The following is a 20,033-nucleotide window of genomic DNA, read 5'->3' as shown; positions in this document are numbered from 1 at the left end:
TCCACCGCTCAGCACGCAAACCGGAAAGGCAAATCGCCCAAATCTGCACTACACACACTAGTATCCCAGATAAAAAACAGTTTCCACCACAAAGAATACTCCTTGGCGGTTTTTGTTGACATAGAAGGAGCCTTCAATAACGTCACTCCAGAAGCCATCACACGAGTACTAACGAACCATCATAACAGAGTAGTGACCTCAACTGGCCCAGGCTACTAGACCAGTTAGCACAGGTACTCCTCAAGAAGGAGTCCGCTCCCCCCAACTATGGGTCATAGTGGTTAACCAACTACTTCTACTCATAGAATGAGGGGGACTCAAGGTGATAGCATATGCGGACGACGTAATAATACTAATCCAAGGTGAATACCCAGAAACAATCAGTTTCCTCATGGAAAAAGCCTTGTCAAAACTCTCCGGGTGAGCGCAGGGGTGTGGACTAGGGGTTAACCCAAATAATAAAAGACCTGGTACTTTTCACCAGAAAAATCATGGTTCCAGAACTAAGCCTCCCAATCTAAACCATTCTCGCCTAACCTATAGCGAAAAAGCTAAATACCTTGGCTTAGTACAGGACAGGAGACTGTTCTGGACAGAAAACATAGCAGACCGCACACGGAATGAGGCCATAGCTTTGTTCGTACACTGGCTTTATATAGCAATAGTCAGAACAATTCTTCTGTATGGGATTGTTGTTTGGTGGAACTCCCTCGAAAGAAAGAACAATTGAACCGAACTACATTTTGTAGTAAGATAGGTTCTAAGAGAAATTGTTGGAATATTAAATTAAGTGATCGATGGAACTCTATCGATACCCCTCCCTTTCGTCGACGCAATGTTACTGCATTCACACAAGTTTCGCGTTTTGTCTATTAATACAAAAGTATTCAGTAACAGTCGACTTGAAAACAATAAATGTTTTTCAACCAATTTTATCGACTTTTTCGAATATTTTAAAAAGGCAAACACAATAGAGAGTACTATAAACAAAATATATACCAAAATTTAAAGAAATAGGTTCAGTGGAACTTGTCAAACCCCTCAAAATAAAAATAGTTTAGAAAAAAACGCGTATAAAGATTAGAAAACTATTCTAATGGCTCGGACTCCACGTCACAAAGTTGGCTGTGTCTCCGAAAATAATTCGAATTTTGAAAAATCGCCTTAGGATCATATATTTGAAAGTCTAAACTTTCAAAATATGCAAAAAAATCGATTTTCTTAAAATTTCTAGACAAGAATACCCTCTTAAGCGATAAAGATGGCAAGAAACGAGACAAGGAGCAAGCGCAACATGTTCTTCAATATGTCGAACACCACAGAAAAACATAATTTGAAAAGTTTCAAGAATCTATCTTAGAACCGTATGGTCAGTAAGTCAGACATATGGCAGTTACAGTTATAGCAATAGTCAACCGGTTTTAATCAAATATCTAGGGATATGTTATAAAAAATATAAAAACAAAGTCTAAGGAAAAGCCCAGCGAATCAAGAAAAAAAGCAAACTTCGGCAAGTCGAAATAAATAAATATTCTAAAACATCTACATTTCGAATTATAAGCGTATAACCTTAAAAACATTGAAGCTATGATGACTTTCACCACAGTTATTCGATCCTTTCTATGGTAGCTATATGATATCGTTTTCCGATAAAATAAAAATAAATCTGAACTAATGATTATTTATTTTTGTCATTTCTAAAATAATAAACCATTACTGTACATAAATAAAAACAAAAACTAAAAATAAAAAACAGCTAAGTTCAAATATTTTTTCATTTTTTCCCTATCGTTCCTTTGGGAGCTATGTGTTAGAGTCGTCCGATCCGGCTCGTTGCGACTTATATACTACCTGCAATAGGAAAACAACTTTTGGAAAATTTTCATGCAGATAGCTTAAAAACTGAGAGACTAGCTTGCGACGGACAAACGGACATGCGGACATGGCCAGATCGAATCTCCTAGTGATGCTGATCAAGAATATAAATATAATACTTTCGAAAATGTCTCCTTCACTGCGTTGCAAACTTTCGACTGAAAATAGCAGGCATGCTCCAGTTTTCACTCGGAAGTGAATTCGGTAACATTGGCGGATTTCACTTTCATATAATATAAGTTCCCTTGCTTGCTAAAAAATTTCCTAAGGTAATTACTATTTGAGGGGAAATAAAAAAGCTGATTGCCGCTACTGCCCTTAGCAAAAGCTTATGATTTGCCTAAGTTTTCCAAACAAATCTCTGATCAACATTTGGCCCGCTGCTCTTCCTTATCTTTGTGGATTATTGGTGCTCACATTTAATATATAAAATCAGTCAAAAAATCATTGGTAGCCAAAAATAACAAAATCTACTAATTTTAAAGTCAGTGATGGAAACTGACCAACAAAAGTATAGAACAACTCGTGTTAAAATCAACTTTGTTGCCAAAAATAATTCAAAGATTGTTGGTTTAATTTTAACAATGTTTTTGAAACTTTTGGTAAATAACGAGTTGGGAAGACAACAACATTTAACGCAATAACCGAAATTTAAGATGCAATGCTATATTTCATTTGCCAGATCTGTCACCTTTCACAAACCCCCGAGCAACTTTCTCCTCCATAAACTTCATATGTATATGACGTCTTGTTTGTTGTTCCTATGTTTCCTCCTAATAAAATTAATATTAAATAGAGAAAATATTCGTTTTTACATTTTGTATTTTTAATTTTGTGTGTAAATCAGCTGCTTGGCAATAGTGTTGGGGTAATAAGAACAAAAACACTTTTAAACTAACCATATAAAAAAACCGAAAAGCTCTTGCTAAAAATAAGTTCGAAGAAAAAAATTATTTTTTTTTTTCGTACCATGACAACCCTTGCTTTGTTTCTATCAAATTCGTTCGGAAACTGGAAAAGGGGCGGCGGATTTGCAAAACTCCAGAAGGTTCCTTGTAGTTCTGAAATTCCCTTCCCTGCTTTTTCCTGGCCGACATGTTCGAAAAACAAAAACAAATCACATGGGCTTCATCTAGCAAAGTTCAAAACTAAGCAGGCCACTGCCGTAGTTCAAACTTTTTTGATGTTTATTTCGAAGTAATTCGGAGCAGCGGCTGATAAAGAGAGAGGGTTGGACGGAGACGAAACGGAGAAAAAAATCAAAATGTCAAGAAGAAAAGGAACTGTGTAGACTTTTGAATACCCTTTTTTAGAAGCGCTAGTATATTTATTAATTTTTAAGATGATATATAAATGATTTTTATTGATTAAATGTAATAACATTTTGGAAGTTATTGTAAAGTTGCAATAGACGCCAAAATGTTAATATTTGATTATCTGCCTTATGTGATTTTAACTACAAGGCATTGTTATGGTCGGATATACCCTGGCACGCGTCAGGTAGAAATTTCGGTTTCGTTTTTCGTTCTCCCCATTCCCTTTGCACTTCAATTCGAGTGCAACAGAGTTAGGAAGTGTTTTTAAAAGTGAAACTTTTAGGCAATTGTTAATTAATCAGGTAAGTGCATAAATATAAATAAATAAACAATAAATAAATATATTTGACAATTAGTATAAGGTGACGGCCGTGAGGCAGATTTTCCAAGGATGCAGTGGTACCTGAATCCTTCCCGATCGAAAGTGAGGAGGAGCTGGTGGCGTTAAGTAAAATATTTATGAAGAAGATGAACGTGCAATTAATTCTGTGTTTTTTCTACAGATTGAGACCATCACCTTGTGCCAGTGGGAGCATGTGACGACGGAGCCCACTCTCAAAATGAAAAGATCGATATCTACAACTACATCGAGGGCGTAAGCTAGCATTAAAGCCTTTCACTGCAAAATTTGATAACCTTACTTTTTTTCTTTTAGACTAAACTTCTTGGCGCCTATCTCCACGAAGTGTGAAAATTATAAAAAAGAAAATTAACATCCCATCCTAATACGATGAAACATCACAACCGTGCTCTAATTGAAACAAATATTGTCCTTAACCTTACAATTGAAAAACTCGCCAAAAAAACGCAATTTTTTAGGTAACCGTAAACCAAAGTGGAAATGTTTTTAACCAATTGAAATATTTAAAATGTTTCCTAAGATATGAGTCAATCAGGCCTGTTCCAGTTTTCACTTGGAAGTGAATTCGTTGAAATTGGCGGATTTTACTTTAACATAATCAGAGGGAAATTAGGGAAATTACAATTTTCCTAAGTTTTCCAGGTCGACCTTTGATCAACATTTGGCACGCTGCTTTTCCTAATCTTTGTGCATTATTGGTGCTCACATTTAATGTCTAAAATCAGTCAAAAAATCATTATTAGCCAAAAATATCAAATTCTACTTATTTTAAAGGCAGTAATGGAAACTGACCAACAAAATGGTCGAACAACTCGTTTGGAAATCAGCTGTGTTGCCCGAAATAATTCAAAGATTGTTGCTTTGATTTGAACAATGTTTGTACAACTTTTGACCAAAAACAAGTTAAGAAGACAACAAATGTTAGACATTAAACACAATAACCGAAATTTAAGATGCAATGCTAACATTTTTAGTTTGCCAGATCGCCAGTAAGTAGCCATTATTTCAAAATTACTTTAATATTTGAAAGTTTTGCAGATTTTTTCAATCTTACCGGATTGACAAAGATCTATTTATTTTCCTTATTGGGAAAATTGGACTCGACTTAGGACAACCCTTGATTGCCCATGTTACCCAGCTTACTGCAGTCCTTCGTTTCCTGGCAACCGGGTCCTACATTTTCTATTTTAAATTTTGTGCGTGAATCAGCTGCTTGGCACCAATGTTGCAAACTTTTCACAAGTAGTGTTCGGGACCAAAGTTGCCAAAGACGATGGAAAAGTTCCCAACACAACACGTTGTGCACAATAAGTACGTTAAATTAATGGGTAAAAGCAACAAAAACACTTTTTAACAAATAAAGAATATTTGATAACGAACAAATAAGATACGTAAAAAACAATCAATATCAAAAAGCTAAAAAAAAAGTAAAAAAATAAAATGGAACTCGAATAGCAACTATGTACTTCCACGTGGTGAGTTCTGGACCATTTTAAGGCATTAAAAAGTGGTCGAAAAGCTGTTTATAAAAAATGATGAAAAATGCATTAACAATTAAACATTAAATTCGAGAAATGCAAAGATTTGGTGCCCTGCTAGGAACAGAAGGAATTAATTAATAAATCTCAAATTTAAAACGCAAACCAAACTTTCCCGCACTTTTGCCATTTGATTAAAAAAATGTCTTTTTCGGCCCACTCTAATATATATTATTTTATACATGTTTTTATACCCTTGCAGAGGTTATTATAATTTCAGTTAGAAGTTTGCAACGCAGTGAAGGAGAAATTTCTGACCCTATAAAGTTTATATATTCTTGATCAGCATCACTAGGAGAGTCGATCTAGCCATGTCCGTCTGTCCGTCCGCGCAAACTAGTCTCTCAGTTATAAAGCTATCTGCATGAAACTTTCCCAAAAGTTGTCTTTCTATTGCAGGTAGTATATAAGTTGGAACGAGCCGGGTCGGACAACTACAGCATATTGCTCCCATTAGAACAATCGGAAAAAAAATATTTGATCGACTCTCCTAGTTTTTAGTTCTTAGACAATAGTAATGGTTAAATATTTCAAAATTAAGGTTCCCATAGGAGCAATAAAAATTAAAAAAAAAAAAAATTAATAAAATTTAACTTTTATATTTTGTAATGTTTTTAGAAAATATTTTGACCTATTAATAATATGAGAATTACGCTTTTTATTTTATTAAAATCGGAAAACGATATCATGTAGCTGCCATAGGAACTATCAAAAATTGAGCTGCAAATCATCATAGTTATAATTTTTTCAAGAATATTTAATTTTTGCAGTACCTGCAAGGGTATATAAACTTTGACTTGCCGAAGTATATATTTTTATTGTTCCCACTGGAGCTTTATGTTATAGTCGTCCGATTTTGATGAAATTTAAGCCGTAGTTCTAAAATATTTAACCATTACTATATGTCGAAGAACTAAAAAAAATTTAAAAACCGCAGACATATAAATTTTATACCCTTGCAGAGGATATTATAATTTCAGTCAGAAGTTTGCAACGCAGTGAAGGAGACATTTCCGACCCTATAAAGTAGATATATTCTTAATCAGCATCACTAGGCGAGTCGATCTAGCCATGTCCGTCTGTCCGTCTGTCCGTCTGTTCGTCTGTCCGTCCCTTTCTACACAAACTAGTCTCTCAGTCTTAAAGCTATCTGAATGAAACTTTCCCAAAAGTTGTCTTTCTATTGCAGGTAGTATATAAGTCGGAACGAGCCGGATCGAAAAAATAAATACAAAAAAATTATAGCTTAGCTGTTTTTAAATTTTTTTTTTTAGTTCTTCGACATATAGTAATGGTTAAATATTTTAGGTTACGTTCTAAATTTCATCCAAATCGGACTACTATATCATATATGTAGCTCCCATAGAAAGAATCGGAAAATAAATACAAAAAAAATTATATGTTTGCTGTTTTTTTATTTTTTTTTTTAGTTCTTCGACATATAGTAATGGTTAAATATTTAAGAATTACTGTTTAAATTTCATCAAAATCGGACGACAATATCATATAGATCCCATAGAAATAATAAAAATATATAAAATAACTATCTAATAATTGAGCTGCAAATCATCATAGCTTCAGTGTTTTTCAAAATATACGCAAGTAAATCATAATTTTAATGTTTTCAAAAGTATTTAAGTCTTGCAATAGCTGCAAGGGCGTCGGCTTGCCTTGTCGGCAATGCTTGCGTCGGTATTGTTTGTAAGCATATACATAAACATTTTGTAGAATATGTTTTATTATAACCTTGCAGAGGGTATTATAATTTCAGTGCCTATAAAGTATATATATTTTTGATAAGCGTTAAATAAAAAAAAAATTGAATATCCTATATCTGTATCTCTATATATCTACAGAGGAATTATTGTGTAAATTTTAAATTTGGTTGCTTTCGTAGAATTGTATGCGTATATATTTCTTTTTTGCCTGATAAAATGGTTTGATATAATATTGAATCCATCCCAAGACAGCATGGGTGGGTATAAAACTTCGGCTTATTAGTTAGCTTTGATTCTAGTTTTGTTATTTTCGGATCTTTCAAACTTGCTTATTCATAAAAACAATACGATTGTGAAAGCTGCAAGTCTCTTTCTTTAAACCTGAACACGCAAACGGTAAGGAAACAGACGGACATGGCAATATCAACTCGTCTAGTTATGCTGATCCGGAACATATATGATAAATAGGGTCGGAAATGTATTCTTTACATACTTCTTATATATTTTATAATACTCCCTTCAAACGCATAAAAATAGGAAATCCAACATAGCCTCATTGTGTTTAATACTAAAAAATACATTTTGAGTTTTATAAATATTAAAAAAAAGACACTTTCGAAAAAATGTTAAATTAAATTGTGGTTTTTAAATTAAATGTAGTAGATTTGATTTAATAAAGCTATTTTAAAAAAATTTACTGCTCAGTTTTTCATTGTCATTTGTTAATATTAATGTATATTACCTGTCATGACTTGCATAAATTCTGTAAAAAAAAACAAAAATTATTTTGGTTCTAATTCTTTAACTATTTTACTATTTACCGTCAAAGTCAACTGTACCCGAGCCATCCGCATCAATTTCTTCTATTATCATGTCTAAGTCTTGGTTAGACAATTTATCATCTAATTCGTGAAGAATGCCTCTCAGTGTTGCAACGGTTAGATATCCTTTTCCTTCTTTGTCGTATACACGAAAAGCTTCTTTTAACTCATTTTGCAATGCTCCTACATCTTCCTCAACTTCAATAAAGCGAGCGGCCAGTTTGCAGAATTGGCTAAAATCCAATTTACCTGTTGCACCCTTATCTACTTCTTTAATGAGTGCTTTAACCGCTGGCGGCTCTAATTTTTGACCTAAAATTTCAAGAATGCTAGAAACATCTGCATGATCGATCGATCCTGATCCATCGTGGTCAAAGGCTTTAAAAGCATTCCGAAGAACTAAAAAGTTTTTCAGTGAAAGTTAATAAGAATGTAATGAATGCCGAATTTTTACCTACTTCTCAATTGTTCCTTGTCATATTCTCCATCACCCTGCAAATATGAATTTTAAAATTGTATTATGTTCATGAATCCGCAAAGCCAATAATTTTAAACTTTATTTTTTTGTTAAAAACGTGATAGGCCATTTTAAAAGTATTTGACTTTGGTTAAATCCAACACACAAGTTTTTTTTTTCATTGAATTATGCAACTCTAAAGTGAAAAGCATAAGAGATTTTGAATAACAAGTCTAAATTATCGTTACTTACCATTTTGAGAAGTTTTATTTAAGTTCAACTTTTTATACCGTTGGGACATATATGAAAAATCATGAAAAAAATGTAACAAACATTAATATACATTATATTCGATTTTCTATAGCAATTTAAATAAGATGTATAACGTTTAATTACCACCAAGCGTCTAAAAAATTAAATTTGTGTTGTATGTGTGGTTCATCGGCAATCGAAAATGTCAAGAGTTTACCGAACACTAACAATAAAAATGTAAGCGGCTACAACTGCATAAAAACGACTAAATTTCCGCCCCAATCGATGATGAGAAAAACAGAGCAATAAACGCAGGGTGAATGAAGGTGGTCTTTACATTAACATGTCAATAGTTTAACTAGTCAACAATATAAAAATAAAAGATTGTCCATAACTAGAAAAATTGATATGGCATTGCCTGTTTGAAACTTTCGAAACCGTATGTTTTATTGTTCAAATTGTTAAATTTCAATTTTTTCTGTTTGAGTATAAATCTTTGGTTTTGTCCTATTTGATGTCAGATATTTAGAACCTATCGGTTGATCAAAACTGGATGACTATATCCTATAGCTGCCATTTTCTGTCATACTGACCATACGGACAGTATAAAAAATAAATTCTTGACACCTTACAAATCCTTTTGTACCCGTTACTCGTCGAGTAAATACCTATGTAAGTATATTGTATTCGTTGAAAAGTATGTTACAGGCAGAAGCGTGCGTTTCCGACCATATAGAGTATATATATTTTTGATAAGGATCAATAGCCGGGTCGATCTAGCTAGGTCCGTCTGTCCGTCCGTCTGTCTGTCCGTCTGTATGAACGTCGAGATCTCGTAAACTATAAAAGCTTGCGATTTGATATTTGGCATGCATTAGTTAGTAGTTCCTAGGCAGCGCAATTTTATTTCAAAACGGAGCCACGCCTACTCTAGCGCCCCCAAATCGTGAAAGAATTTACTGTCACTCTGAGACATGTCAAGCCGTAGTGATTGGACTTGGTATGTGTGTTTCGGTCATTTCTATCGGAAAAAAATAAAATTTTTGAAAAAGTTATTGCAATTATTTTGATATGACGTCACTGCATATCTAAGAGCAGCGGATTTAAGTGAGTAATTTCAAAGGGGAAACTTGTCAATGTGTTTGTGGTTTAAAACTATTCGTCTCTGCCGCTCCTCTGCATAAGATAAGGGGGTGGGTGCTGCTCGCTTATTGCTTGTAGTGTTGTTAATGCAGTTCCCCAGATGGCGCCAGCAATAACCCGATTGTTTTCTGAGGGAACATTTATTTTGAAATTTGTTAGGGTTTGGGTATCTAATAGTCGTGGAACTCGACTATAGCGTTTTTTTTTTTGTTTTTTAATGTTCACGACCACTCCAACGAAAACAAGTGGCGAAAGCCTTTCATGTTACTCAGAGACATAGTACAAGCCAGTTACTAAGATGTATATGTTTATTGGATCAATTTTTATCGACTCTCACAAAAAATAACCGGAACTATTATTTTGGAAGTTAATAGCAACAAGTAAGAAAGCGAACTTCGACAAGCCGAAGCTTATATTCCCTTGCAGCTATAACAAAGATGAAACATTTTTAAAACATGTAAGTTTTGAATTATATGAGTATGATTTTTATATATGATATCGATTTCCGACTTAAATAAAATTAAAAGCGTAATTTATTATTTGTAAACCATTTATTTGTCCAAAAGAAAAATTTAAAATTAGTTAAATTTTTTTTTTATATTCAAATTTTTTCCATGGAAGCTTAATGATATAGTCGTCCGATTGTTAATAACATTGAAGCTATAATGATTTTTAGCTAAGCTTTTCGATCCTTCCTATGGCACCTATATGATATCGTTCTGCGATTTGAATAAAATTAAAAGCTTAATTCTAACTTATTAAACAATAACTATATCCAAAAGAAACTAAAACAAGAAATTACAAATTAGATAAGCTAACCTTTTTTTCATTTTTTTTATATTTTCAATGTTCCCATGGGAGCTTTATTATATAGACGTCTGATTTTATTCAAACTCAACCCATAACTCAGAAACAATAAACAATTACTTTATCTCGAAAAACTATGAAGAAAAATAAAAAAACAGAAAAGTTAAAATTAATTGTTTATTTTGTTCTCGATTGTTTCTATGGGAGCCATGTGATATAGTCGTCCGATCCAGCTCGGAAACTTTTAGGAGAGTTTTATGCTGATAAAAACTGAGAGAAACGGACGGACTGACAGACGGTCAGACAGACAGATCGACTCTCCTAGTGACGCTGATCAAGAATACATATACTTTAAAGGGTCGAAAATGTCTCCTCCACAATAGCACCTCACACTAAATAAATTTCAGATTTCAGATTTTGAAACTTAAAAATAACTTTGTAGTTCAAAATTATTTTTTTTAGTTGTTTAAGATATATTAATGGTTTATATATATCTAACTATATCTATCTATATATCTATCTCTATCTAACAGCACAAAAAATATTTAAAAAAAAATTTTAAAAAATATAACTTCACTCTTTTTAAATTCATTTGAACATATTTTTAGGTGTAGTTATTGTTTACTTTTTCAGTATTACGAGCTTAGTTTTAAATCGATGAACAATATCATATAGCAGCCGTAGTTTGTTTTTATAGGCATAGAAATCACAATGTAGTTGTTTGTAATAAATGCAAAAGCTTAGGCTTGCCGAAGTGCAAGAAGCTAGCAACACAGTTGAGCAATACTTCCGACCCTATAAAGCATATATATTCTTGAACAGCATCACTAGGAGAGGCTACCTAGACATGTCCGTCTGTCCGTCAGTCAGTATGTCCGTCCGTCCGTTTCTACGCAAGCTAATCTTTCACTTTTAAAGCTATCTTCATGAAACTTTGCAAAAAATTTTTTGCTTATTGCCGGTAGTATACGTCGAAATGAGTCAGATCGGAATACGGATCACAAAACTGCCAAAGGAACAATCGGGAAAAATGAAAAAAATTATTATTTGCTGTTTTTTAATTTTTTTGTTCAGTTTTTCAATATTTAGTGATAGTTTACCATTTTGGAATTACGGTTATATAAATCCATTCAAAACAACTAGAAAACTAAAAAAAGAAATAAACAAAACAATTGCAGTTTCTCTTATTTCGCTGTCCTTCTGTCCGTCTGAATGAACATCGAGATCTCGGAAAATATAAAAGCTAGAGATTTGGGATTTGAAATGCAGATACTCGTATCCTACGCAGCCTACTACAGCCCACAAATCGCGAAACTCTAAACACGCCTGTCACGTCACTCTAAGACATGTTAAGCCTTTGTTGTTATACTCTGTGTGTGGCCTAGTCATATTTATCGGTAGGCACCACAATTTGCAAAATCGAGCTCCTGCCTCTTTGCCGCCCCTGTTTTTTGAGGGTATATTTACTTTGAAATTTGTTGGCTGAATAATGGGTATCTAATATTCGAAGAACTTGACTATAGTGTTTTTAATTTTTGTCATGTAGAAATGAACGACTTAATTTAGTGCAAAAAAAAAAGCACGGCTTGAGTTTCTGTTCATTTTCAATATTTTTTCCAAACACCGTAATTAAAGTTTACTAGATCATTTGATGCGGAATTGAATTCCGCAAATTGGCAATGACATTCTCTGTTCTCTAAGGTATCTGTATCACAAAGTTTTTCGATAGCTTTTATACCACTAACACTCACTGGATAGGGAACCGAACTCAGACCTCGTTAGCAGGTCACTTTAAAATCATCAGCTATCGGTGGATATAGCAGCTAAACGTCAAGAACTTCTCTCAAAAGCCTTGCAATTATGGAGTTTTCATACACTTCTAGTTCTTGAGTTCTTGAAAAATTAGTGCATTGTCTTTTTGAAAGTGATCTGCTTTACTATATAGACTCGAATAAAACAACTAAAATTTTAGGTTGCTGATTCGAAGATGTACGCTATATATATACATTTGCAACATGCTACATGTTTTTGGGCGAGTAATTCTCTTTTAGATATTGTATTGGATTTATTGACCTTCTATTTTTCGTAGTTAGTTATAAATTTCTATAACACATAGTTTTTGATAACTTGTCTATGTAAAAAATGTTTATGTGAAAAAATTTTTTTATTCCTTTTAGGGACGGACATTTCAATAGCTGACGAAAAAAATATGCGCTGTCTTGCTCTTCCATGCTATTAAAAATTATTCACCGTAAATCCGAAATGTTAACATTTGTTCTCATCCTTAAAAAAATTGTATAATTTATAAAAGATACCTTAAAACTGTTTTTATTATTTTGATCATTTATAACTGATTCTTTATATTTATAAAGCATCCAAAAGAAGAGCTGGAATTACATGAATTTTTTGGATTTTCCGTATCTCGAATATAGTGTACAATTTCTTTAATTTAAATTTGACCAATGCAGAAGGCTCAATAATAACTTATAACTTATTTATATTTTTTAACCCTTGCAGAGGGTATTATAATTTCAGTCAGAAGTTGGCAACGCAGTGGAGGAGGCATCTCCGACTCTATAAAGTATATATATTCTTGATCAGCATCACTAGAAGAGTCGATCTAGTCATGTCCGTCTGTCCGACTGTCCGTCTGTATTAAACTTTCCCAAAAGTTGTCTTCCTATTGCATGTAGCATAAAATTCGACTAAATCATTTAGCGCCCATAGAAACAATTAGAAAAATAAATAAAAAAAATCTAACTTTGCAGTTTTTTATATTTTTTTTAATTCGGAGACTATAAAATAAAGCTCTCATGCGAACAACCAAACTGTACGATTTTCGCCAAGAAGAAAATTGTTCGCAGCTGGATTGATATTTATGGGTTAAATAGACAAGGGTCATTTGTGATATCGGCCTACCTAAATTAATACAGGACCACGTATGCCTGCGTCCACATGTGTGTCAATTCTGACCCGTCAAAAAAGATAACCCACGATCGGTCACGTTTTCACACCATCTGCATGCAGAATATTTGAGACTATTTTACCTGCGATATCGTTATCTAAATTTTATTGTTTGATTAGGATAAACCATGTAACTGAAAATTGAAGTCTAGAATAGACCTATGTTAACACCCCTTTTGATCCAAGAACGTGTATATAAACCCCAAGTTATGCTCAATAAAATCAGTACGAAAAGATCTCTTGACGTATTTACCTCTCCGCAGCCCAATTGGTATTGTACTTATTGCGGCGACTATTGCCACTGGTATTGTACTTGCGGCACGCAAAAAATATATTTCAGCATTCTGAATTCATTTGAATTCGTATATATGGTGACCCCGACGTCAATTCATTGAATGATTTATTGCACAAAGGCCCAACAGTACAAAATACATTGATGTATATTTTATTACGGTTTAGATTACACAAATATGTGTTTACCGCTGACATTGAGAAAATGTATAGGCAGATTTGGATAAACCCAAATGACCAGCAATATCAGATGATTGTATGGAGAAACGACCCTTCAGAGAAATTGAAATTTTATCGACTGAAGACGGTCACGTATGGCACTAAATCAGCACCTTATTTAGCCACAAGATGTTTAGAATACTTGGCAACAAAGCAGTTGAAGCAGTATCACCTGGGATCGTCTGCTCTTAAAAATAATTTGTATGTGGATGACTGCATTACTGGAGCAGATACAATCCAGGAAGCTTTACTCATCCGAACTGAGCTAGACAAAATATTAGTCAGTTCAGGATTTAAATTGAGAAAATGGTGCGCAAACAGCAACCAACTTCTACAGGGGTTAAATAGAGATGACATAATCCCTAATGTGCAATTGGAAGATACTACATATGAAGATTGCAGCATCAAAACTCTTGGAATCCTCTGGAATCCCAAGATAGACAAACTTTGTGGCAAAACACAAATTGCTACAACAACCAAAATAACAAGAAGAGACGTTGTCTCAGAAATATTCAAAATATTTGATCCTCTTGGATTATTCTCTCCAGTCGTCGTTAAAGCAAAGATATTTATGCTGAGTCTTACAAAGGAGAAATTTGATTACCACGAGGAATTGCCTGATCATCTACAAAGACAATGGATCCAATTCCGTGACAGTTTAGAGGCGTTTAATGACATTAAAATTTTACGTCATGTCTTTGAAGAAAAAAAAACGATTTCAAAGGAGATCCACACCATTGTTGATGCTTCAGAAAATGCATATGCAGCAGCCGTTTATATTCGAGCAGTTCACAAAGACAGAAGGGTGACTGTACAATTGCTGTGCGCAAAATCGCTTTTGGCTCCAATAAATACAATTACGCTTCCCCGACTGGAATTGAAAGCAGCAGTGCTAGGTGCACAACTAACATACAATGTAAAGGAACAGTTATGAATGCAAGCAATTCCTACATACTACTGGTCAGATTCGGAAATAGTGCTATCATGGATAAATAGCCCCACTACAATAAAGGATAAATTTGTGGCTTCTAGGATAACGACAATTCAAGAAACGTCTCTTTAAAAGGAATGGCACCATATTCCCTCACAACAGAATGCCGCGGATGTAGCTTCAAGTGGATTATGTGGTTCCGAATTTGCCAGTCACAGCCTTTGGTTTTTTGGCCCACTATTTTTATATGGGCCATCTACAAAGTGGCCAGCACCATATAGACGCCAAATTCATCAATAGTAATAGTGAAAGATGATGTGTTATTTTATCGCATAAACCATAGGAACTCAATTTCTAAACTGCTTGGGATAGTAGCAAATGTTATGCGTGTGAAAAAAAGGCCACGAGTCAAAGGTGCAACAATCCAGTTAGAAGAGATGGAACGAGCCGGAAAAGTAATACTACCTATTATCCAGGAAAGGCATTTCGGTACGGAATATAGGAGCTTGAAGAACTGTCGTGAAGTTGAAAAAGGCAGCAGGGTAAGCACGCTCACACCATTTTTAGACCAAGATGATCTCATCAGAGCTGGAGGTAAATTGGAAGCAGCTGAATTGTCATTTGATGCCAAGCACCCAATATTACTTCCATATGGCGACCAAATCGTAAAATTAATTTTTGAAAAAATGCATAAGGACAATATGTGTTATGTATAAGCAAAATGTATTCTCGTTACATCGCACATCCAAAACTAATCTGTATTCCTTCGTTCTATAAGCACCCACATGTATACACACACACGTTACTTTTGTTCATTCTCTCGCTGATCTCTGAATAAAGTCAGTCTGTACCAAGCACTCACCGAGAACGCTCCTAACCAAACACAACATTATTGGCGACGAGGATAAAAAGCACAATCTCAGCCACAAGAATTATCGTTTTTGTGTAAAATCGTAAAGGAGTACAACATTCTTGTGTAAACCGTGTTATCAGCCGCAAAAACACATCGTTTTTGTGTAATACAGTGTCGCGTAGTCGTTGATTTTCATCAAGATGCCGGCAGATCAGAACATAATCCAGACAATGCTTGCTCAACAGCAAGAATTTACAGCAGCTCTTATTGAACAACAACGAACATGGATGTAAGCAATCCTAGAAAAAAACGCTTCTCCAGTTGCTAGTGATTCAAGCCACGCGGGTGAATTATCTATGTGTCCTCCATTCCACAAATTCGACAAAGACAATCAAAATTGGGAGTCATATCTGGAACAATTATCGCAGCACTTCAACGCATATTCGGTTAGTGCAGAACAAAAACAAAAAGCTTATTTCCTTTCATGGTGTGGTGTTAACATATTCGAACTATTAAAAAATCTTTTCGGGAGTAACAATTTGAACACGTATACATACAATCAGCTCACAGACAAGCTAACGGAGCATTTCACTACAAAACGCCATATTGTAGCAGCTCGCTACGAGTTTTTCAAACGAGAGATGAAGCATTCACAAACACATAGAGAGTGGGTAGCCGACTTGCGCGGGATCGCTCGTGAATGCCAATTTGTATGCAACGCAAACAAATCTACAAATTATGTAGATGAGATGATACGAGATCAGATCATAGTACATACTCCGTATGATGCAGTCCGGGCATCTGCTCTTCAAAAGTCACAGCCAACTCTTGAAGATGTTCTCATAGTTGCAGAAACCTATGAGACAACAACAAAAACCGTTGCAACGCTAAAAGAGAACGTATACAAACAGGATCCAATCAATGCGATCCACACATACACAAAAAGCCAGCAAGCAGTGGAAACGATGCCAGATCGTTTAAAGGTGATCTTAAATCTTGCTCTGGTTGTGGTCAAACTCACCACAGAGAAAAATGTAAGTTCAGAACCGCCGTATGTCACAAAAGCGGTAGGAAAGGTCATATAGCAGTCGTCTGTATGTCAAAGTATGCCAAGTCAAATGTCAAATGGCCGGGTCAAGTAAATAACCGGGAAGTAAAGTCCAATAAGAACGAAGCAAACGAAGTCGAAGTGATCGAAGCAGTTTACAGTGTCACAGGTCAAGTAAAATGTCAACAAAACAGAAAAGTTATTGACCTCGAAATATTAAAACAAGTTATCTCATTTCAAATGGATTCCGGAGCAACAGCATCCGTGATAAACTCCAATACATACGCCTTGCTGCAGAAGCCGAAATTGCATAAGTGTTCCCGAGTTTTACATGCGTTTGGACATACTCCAATACCAATACTAGGGGAGCTTCACACTTTCGCAAAGTGCGGAGAGAAAGAGAAACAAGTGGTCATAATCGTGGCAATTATAGAAAGTTCTACTAATCTCTTCGGCATGGATTTATTTAACGTTTTCGGATTTGATATCATGCAAGTATCAAACATTTTTGAGGTACATAATGACAAAGTAAGTGACCTCTGCAACAAGTACAGCGAAGTGTTTGAACCAGCCATGGGTGTCATTAAAGACTTCAAAGCCAGCGTATTTTTAAAATCTTCAGCGACGCCAAAGTTTTATAAATGCCGCCAAATTCCGTTCGCTCAAATGGACAAATTTAAAGCCGAAGCAGACAGACTCACTCAAGCCGGAATTTGGAAACCAATAAAATTCAGCAATTGGGCATCCCCAATCGTGCTCGCTCCTAAGCCAGGTGGCGATATTCGTATTTGTGGCGATTTTAAACAGGCAGTCAACGCACAAATCGACGTCGAACAGTATCCGTTACTAACAAAAGAAGCTCTATTTCACATCATTCGTCATGGTAAGCAGTTCAGCAAGATAGACCTCAAGGATGCCTATCTCCAGATGGAATTAGATGAGGCTTCGAAGGAAATCATGGTGGTAAACACTCCACTGGGCCTTTTTCAATATCAGCGTCTTCCTTACGGGATTGCAAGCGCACCAGCTATTTTCCAAAGATACCTCGAGCAACTTCTAAAAGGAATAGAAGGTTGTGGCAACTATTTAGATGACATCATCATCTCAGCACCTACAAGCGAGGAACATCTGAACCGAATCGACCGAGTTCTCCGCACTCTTCAAGAGAACGGCATCAGATGCAAACGGCAAAAATGCTTCTTTTTCAAGGACGAAATAGAATACTTAGGGCGAAGAATCAGCGCAATTAAAGTTAATTATTAAAGCGTTTTCATCAATACCTTTATGGCAGAAAGTTTATCCTAGTCACAGACCACAAGCCGCTTGTAACCATTTTTAATCCAGGCAAGCATCTCCCGTTGATGACGTCAAACAGGCTACAACGTTGGGCTATTATTCTCATGGCCTACAACTTCGATATCCAGTATCGATCCACATCTGCTCATGGTAATGCAGATGCTCTTTCACGCCTCCCAGTGGGTACAGATCCAGACTTCGACAAAGAAGACGAAGCTTGCCACAATGTAGTCGAAGTATCACCACCGATAAATTCCGAGCAAATTCGCAACCACATGGACAAAGACAAAGTTCTCAAACAGGTCCTGCAGTACGTATCTATAGGATGGCCAGAAAAACTCCAGCCAGGCAACAAAGCTCTATTGCCTTACTTTAACCGGAAGTTTGCTCTTACAATTAACAAACAATTGCTTTGCCTACACACAGACGCAAATCGTATTATGATTCCAGCCAGTCTACGTGCCCGTATCCTAAAACTCTTACATGAAGGCCATTGGGGCATTATTCGAATGAAGCAGTTGGCAAGACAACATGTTTGGTGGCCTACCATAGACGATGACATCAAAAGCCTTGCTCAGTCTTGTAGCATCTGCAAGTGCAACAATCCTGCACCACCAAGTTGGCCAGCAGCAACAACAGCATGGGAGCGAATTCATATCGACTTCGCCGGTCCAATCTTTAACGCTATGTGGCTCATATGCGTGGACGCGTACTCACAGTTCCCATTTGTCATCCAAATGTCGTCTACAACAACCGCCAACACGATCGCTGCACTTTCTTCGATTTTCGCCATCGAAGGATACCCGAAAACCATGGTTAGCGAAAACGGTCCTCAGCTTACAGCTGACGCCTTCGAAGAATTCTGCAAACTGCACGGTATAAGGCATATTACCACAGCACCGTTTCATCCAGCATCCAACGGATTAGCAGAGCGATTTGTACAGACATTTAAATTCGCAGTCAAGAAGAACCTCAAAGACGGTATACCACTTAGGGAAGCTGTAACAAAATATCTTTCTTCTTACAGGTTCACTCCAAACGCCCAAGGTAAAACTCCTGCCGAGTTAATCCACGGTCGACCAGTCCGCACCGTGCTTAGTCAACTTTTCGAGCAGCCTGTCGAGAATAAACGGACAATCACCAAGTACATCTCTAATCAAATGGTATACGCTCGAAACTATTCAAGGGGAGAAAAGTGGATTGAAGGCATTATCGACCGTCCAGTTGGAAAAATGCTGTTCATTGTTCGCACGTCAAATGGTTACATCAAGCGCCATTTCAACCAGCTAAAACCGAAGTTGTCAGCAAACAACTCAATCAAGAGACCTCCAGAGTTTTGGTGGATTCCTGAATTGCCAAAGCCATCCTGCAATCAAGAAATACAGCAACAAGATCGACCGCTAACTCCGCCAGTTGTTCAGCAATCTGATCCTGTTCCTGTTTCTCGTCCTCCTGAATGCGCAGCAGAGCCTACCCAGCAGCCGAGGCAGAACCAATCTACACGACGTTTTTCAGGCATATTTCACGCCAGAGATATTGGGCTATAAGAGCAAAAACAATCGCCCGAAGTGTTGTTCTCAACTGCGTAAAGTGTACGAGGGCCAAGCCAAAATTATTGGAGCAAATAATGGGAAATTTACCACCGTTAAGAGTAACGCAAGCACGACCATTTTTAAACTCTGGCATTGATTTTTGTGGACCATTTAAGATTCATTATAAAATTCGTGGCAAGAAACCACACACTGCATATATTGCAATATTTTGCTGCTTTGCGACTAAAGCAGTCCATCTGGAATTAGTAAGTGATCTTACTATAGAGGCATTTTTGGCAGCTCTTCGTCGTTTTATAAGTCGACGAGGAAATTGTCAAACTTTGCATTCCGACAATTCGACTAATTTTGTTGGAGCAAGAAATAAGCTTCAAGAGCTGGAAGATGCAATATTTTCCGAAAAGGCAAAACAATGCATTGTGGAAAGCTGTATTGATAAAGGAGTCAATTTTAAGTTTATTCCACCAAGAGCACCGCATTTTGGAGGATTGTGGGGAGCTGCTGTAAAATCAGCTAAGCATTTGCTGTTAAAAAATGTCATCACAGCTAATCTAACTTATGAGGAGTTAGAAACTGTTTTAGTCGAGGTTGAA

The 20,033-nt window shown here is 35.8% G+C and overlaps 2 protein-coding genes and 1 long non-coding RNA gene across 3 annotated transcripts in view; 2 read left to right on the top strand and 1 right to left on the bottom strand.

Annotated features, from left to right (window-relative positions):
• Positions 1 to 8,592, bottom strand: part of LOC108149592 (troponin C, isoallergen Bla g 6.0201) — a 77,094-nt gene extending 68,502 nt beyond the window's left edge. Inside the window, exons 1-5 of the mRNA XM_041708923.1 lie at positions 8,483 to 8,592; positions 8,339 to 8,366; positions 8,088 to 8,121; positions 7,630 to 8,028; positions 7,551 to 7,571 (exon numbers count right to left, since the gene is read on the bottom strand). Of these exons, the coding sequence (XP_041564857.1) occupies positions 7,551 to 7,571; positions 7,630 to 8,028; positions 8,088 to 8,121; positions 8,339 to 8,341 (457 nt within the window). The 5' untranslated portion in view covers positions 8,342 to 8,366; positions 8,483 to 8,592. The remainder of the gene's footprint in view (positions 1 to 7,550; positions 7,572 to 7,629; positions 8,029 to 8,087; positions 8,122 to 8,338; positions 8,367 to 8,482) is intronic.
• Positions 3,428 to 3,978, top strand: LOC108149593. The gene is made up of 4 exons (XR_001774632.2): positions 3,428 to 3,493; positions 3,548 to 3,634; positions 3,695 to 3,786; positions 3,847 to 3,978. It is a non-coding gene; the product is annotated as an uncharacterized LOC108149593 (long non-coding RNA).
• A 9,402-nt stretch (positions 8,593 to 17,994) lies between the features above and the next one.
• Positions 17,995 to 19,437, top strand: LOC121467514 (uncharacterized protein K02A2.6-like). Its single transcript, XM_041708933.1, has 2 exons — positions 17,995 to 18,200; positions 18,477 to 19,437. Exons 1-2 carry the CDS (start codon positions 17,995 to 17,997, stop codon positions 19,435 to 19,437), a joined length of 1,167 nt encoding a protein of 388 aa, XP_041564867.1.
• The last annotated feature ends 596 nt before the right edge of the window (positions 19,438 to 20,033 follow it).

The sequence above is a fragment of the Drosophila elegans genome, unplaced genomic scaffold (assembly GCF_018152505.1).
Source record: "Drosophila elegans isolate 14027-0461.03 unplaced genomic scaffold, ASM1815250v1 contig_433, whole genome shotgun sequence".
NCBI classification, from domain to species: Eukaryota; Metazoa; Arthropoda; class Insecta; order Diptera; family Drosophilidae; genus Drosophila; species Drosophila elegans.
Note: the sequence above shows the minus strand (reverse complement) of the source record. Positions and strands in the feature narration are given on the sequence as shown.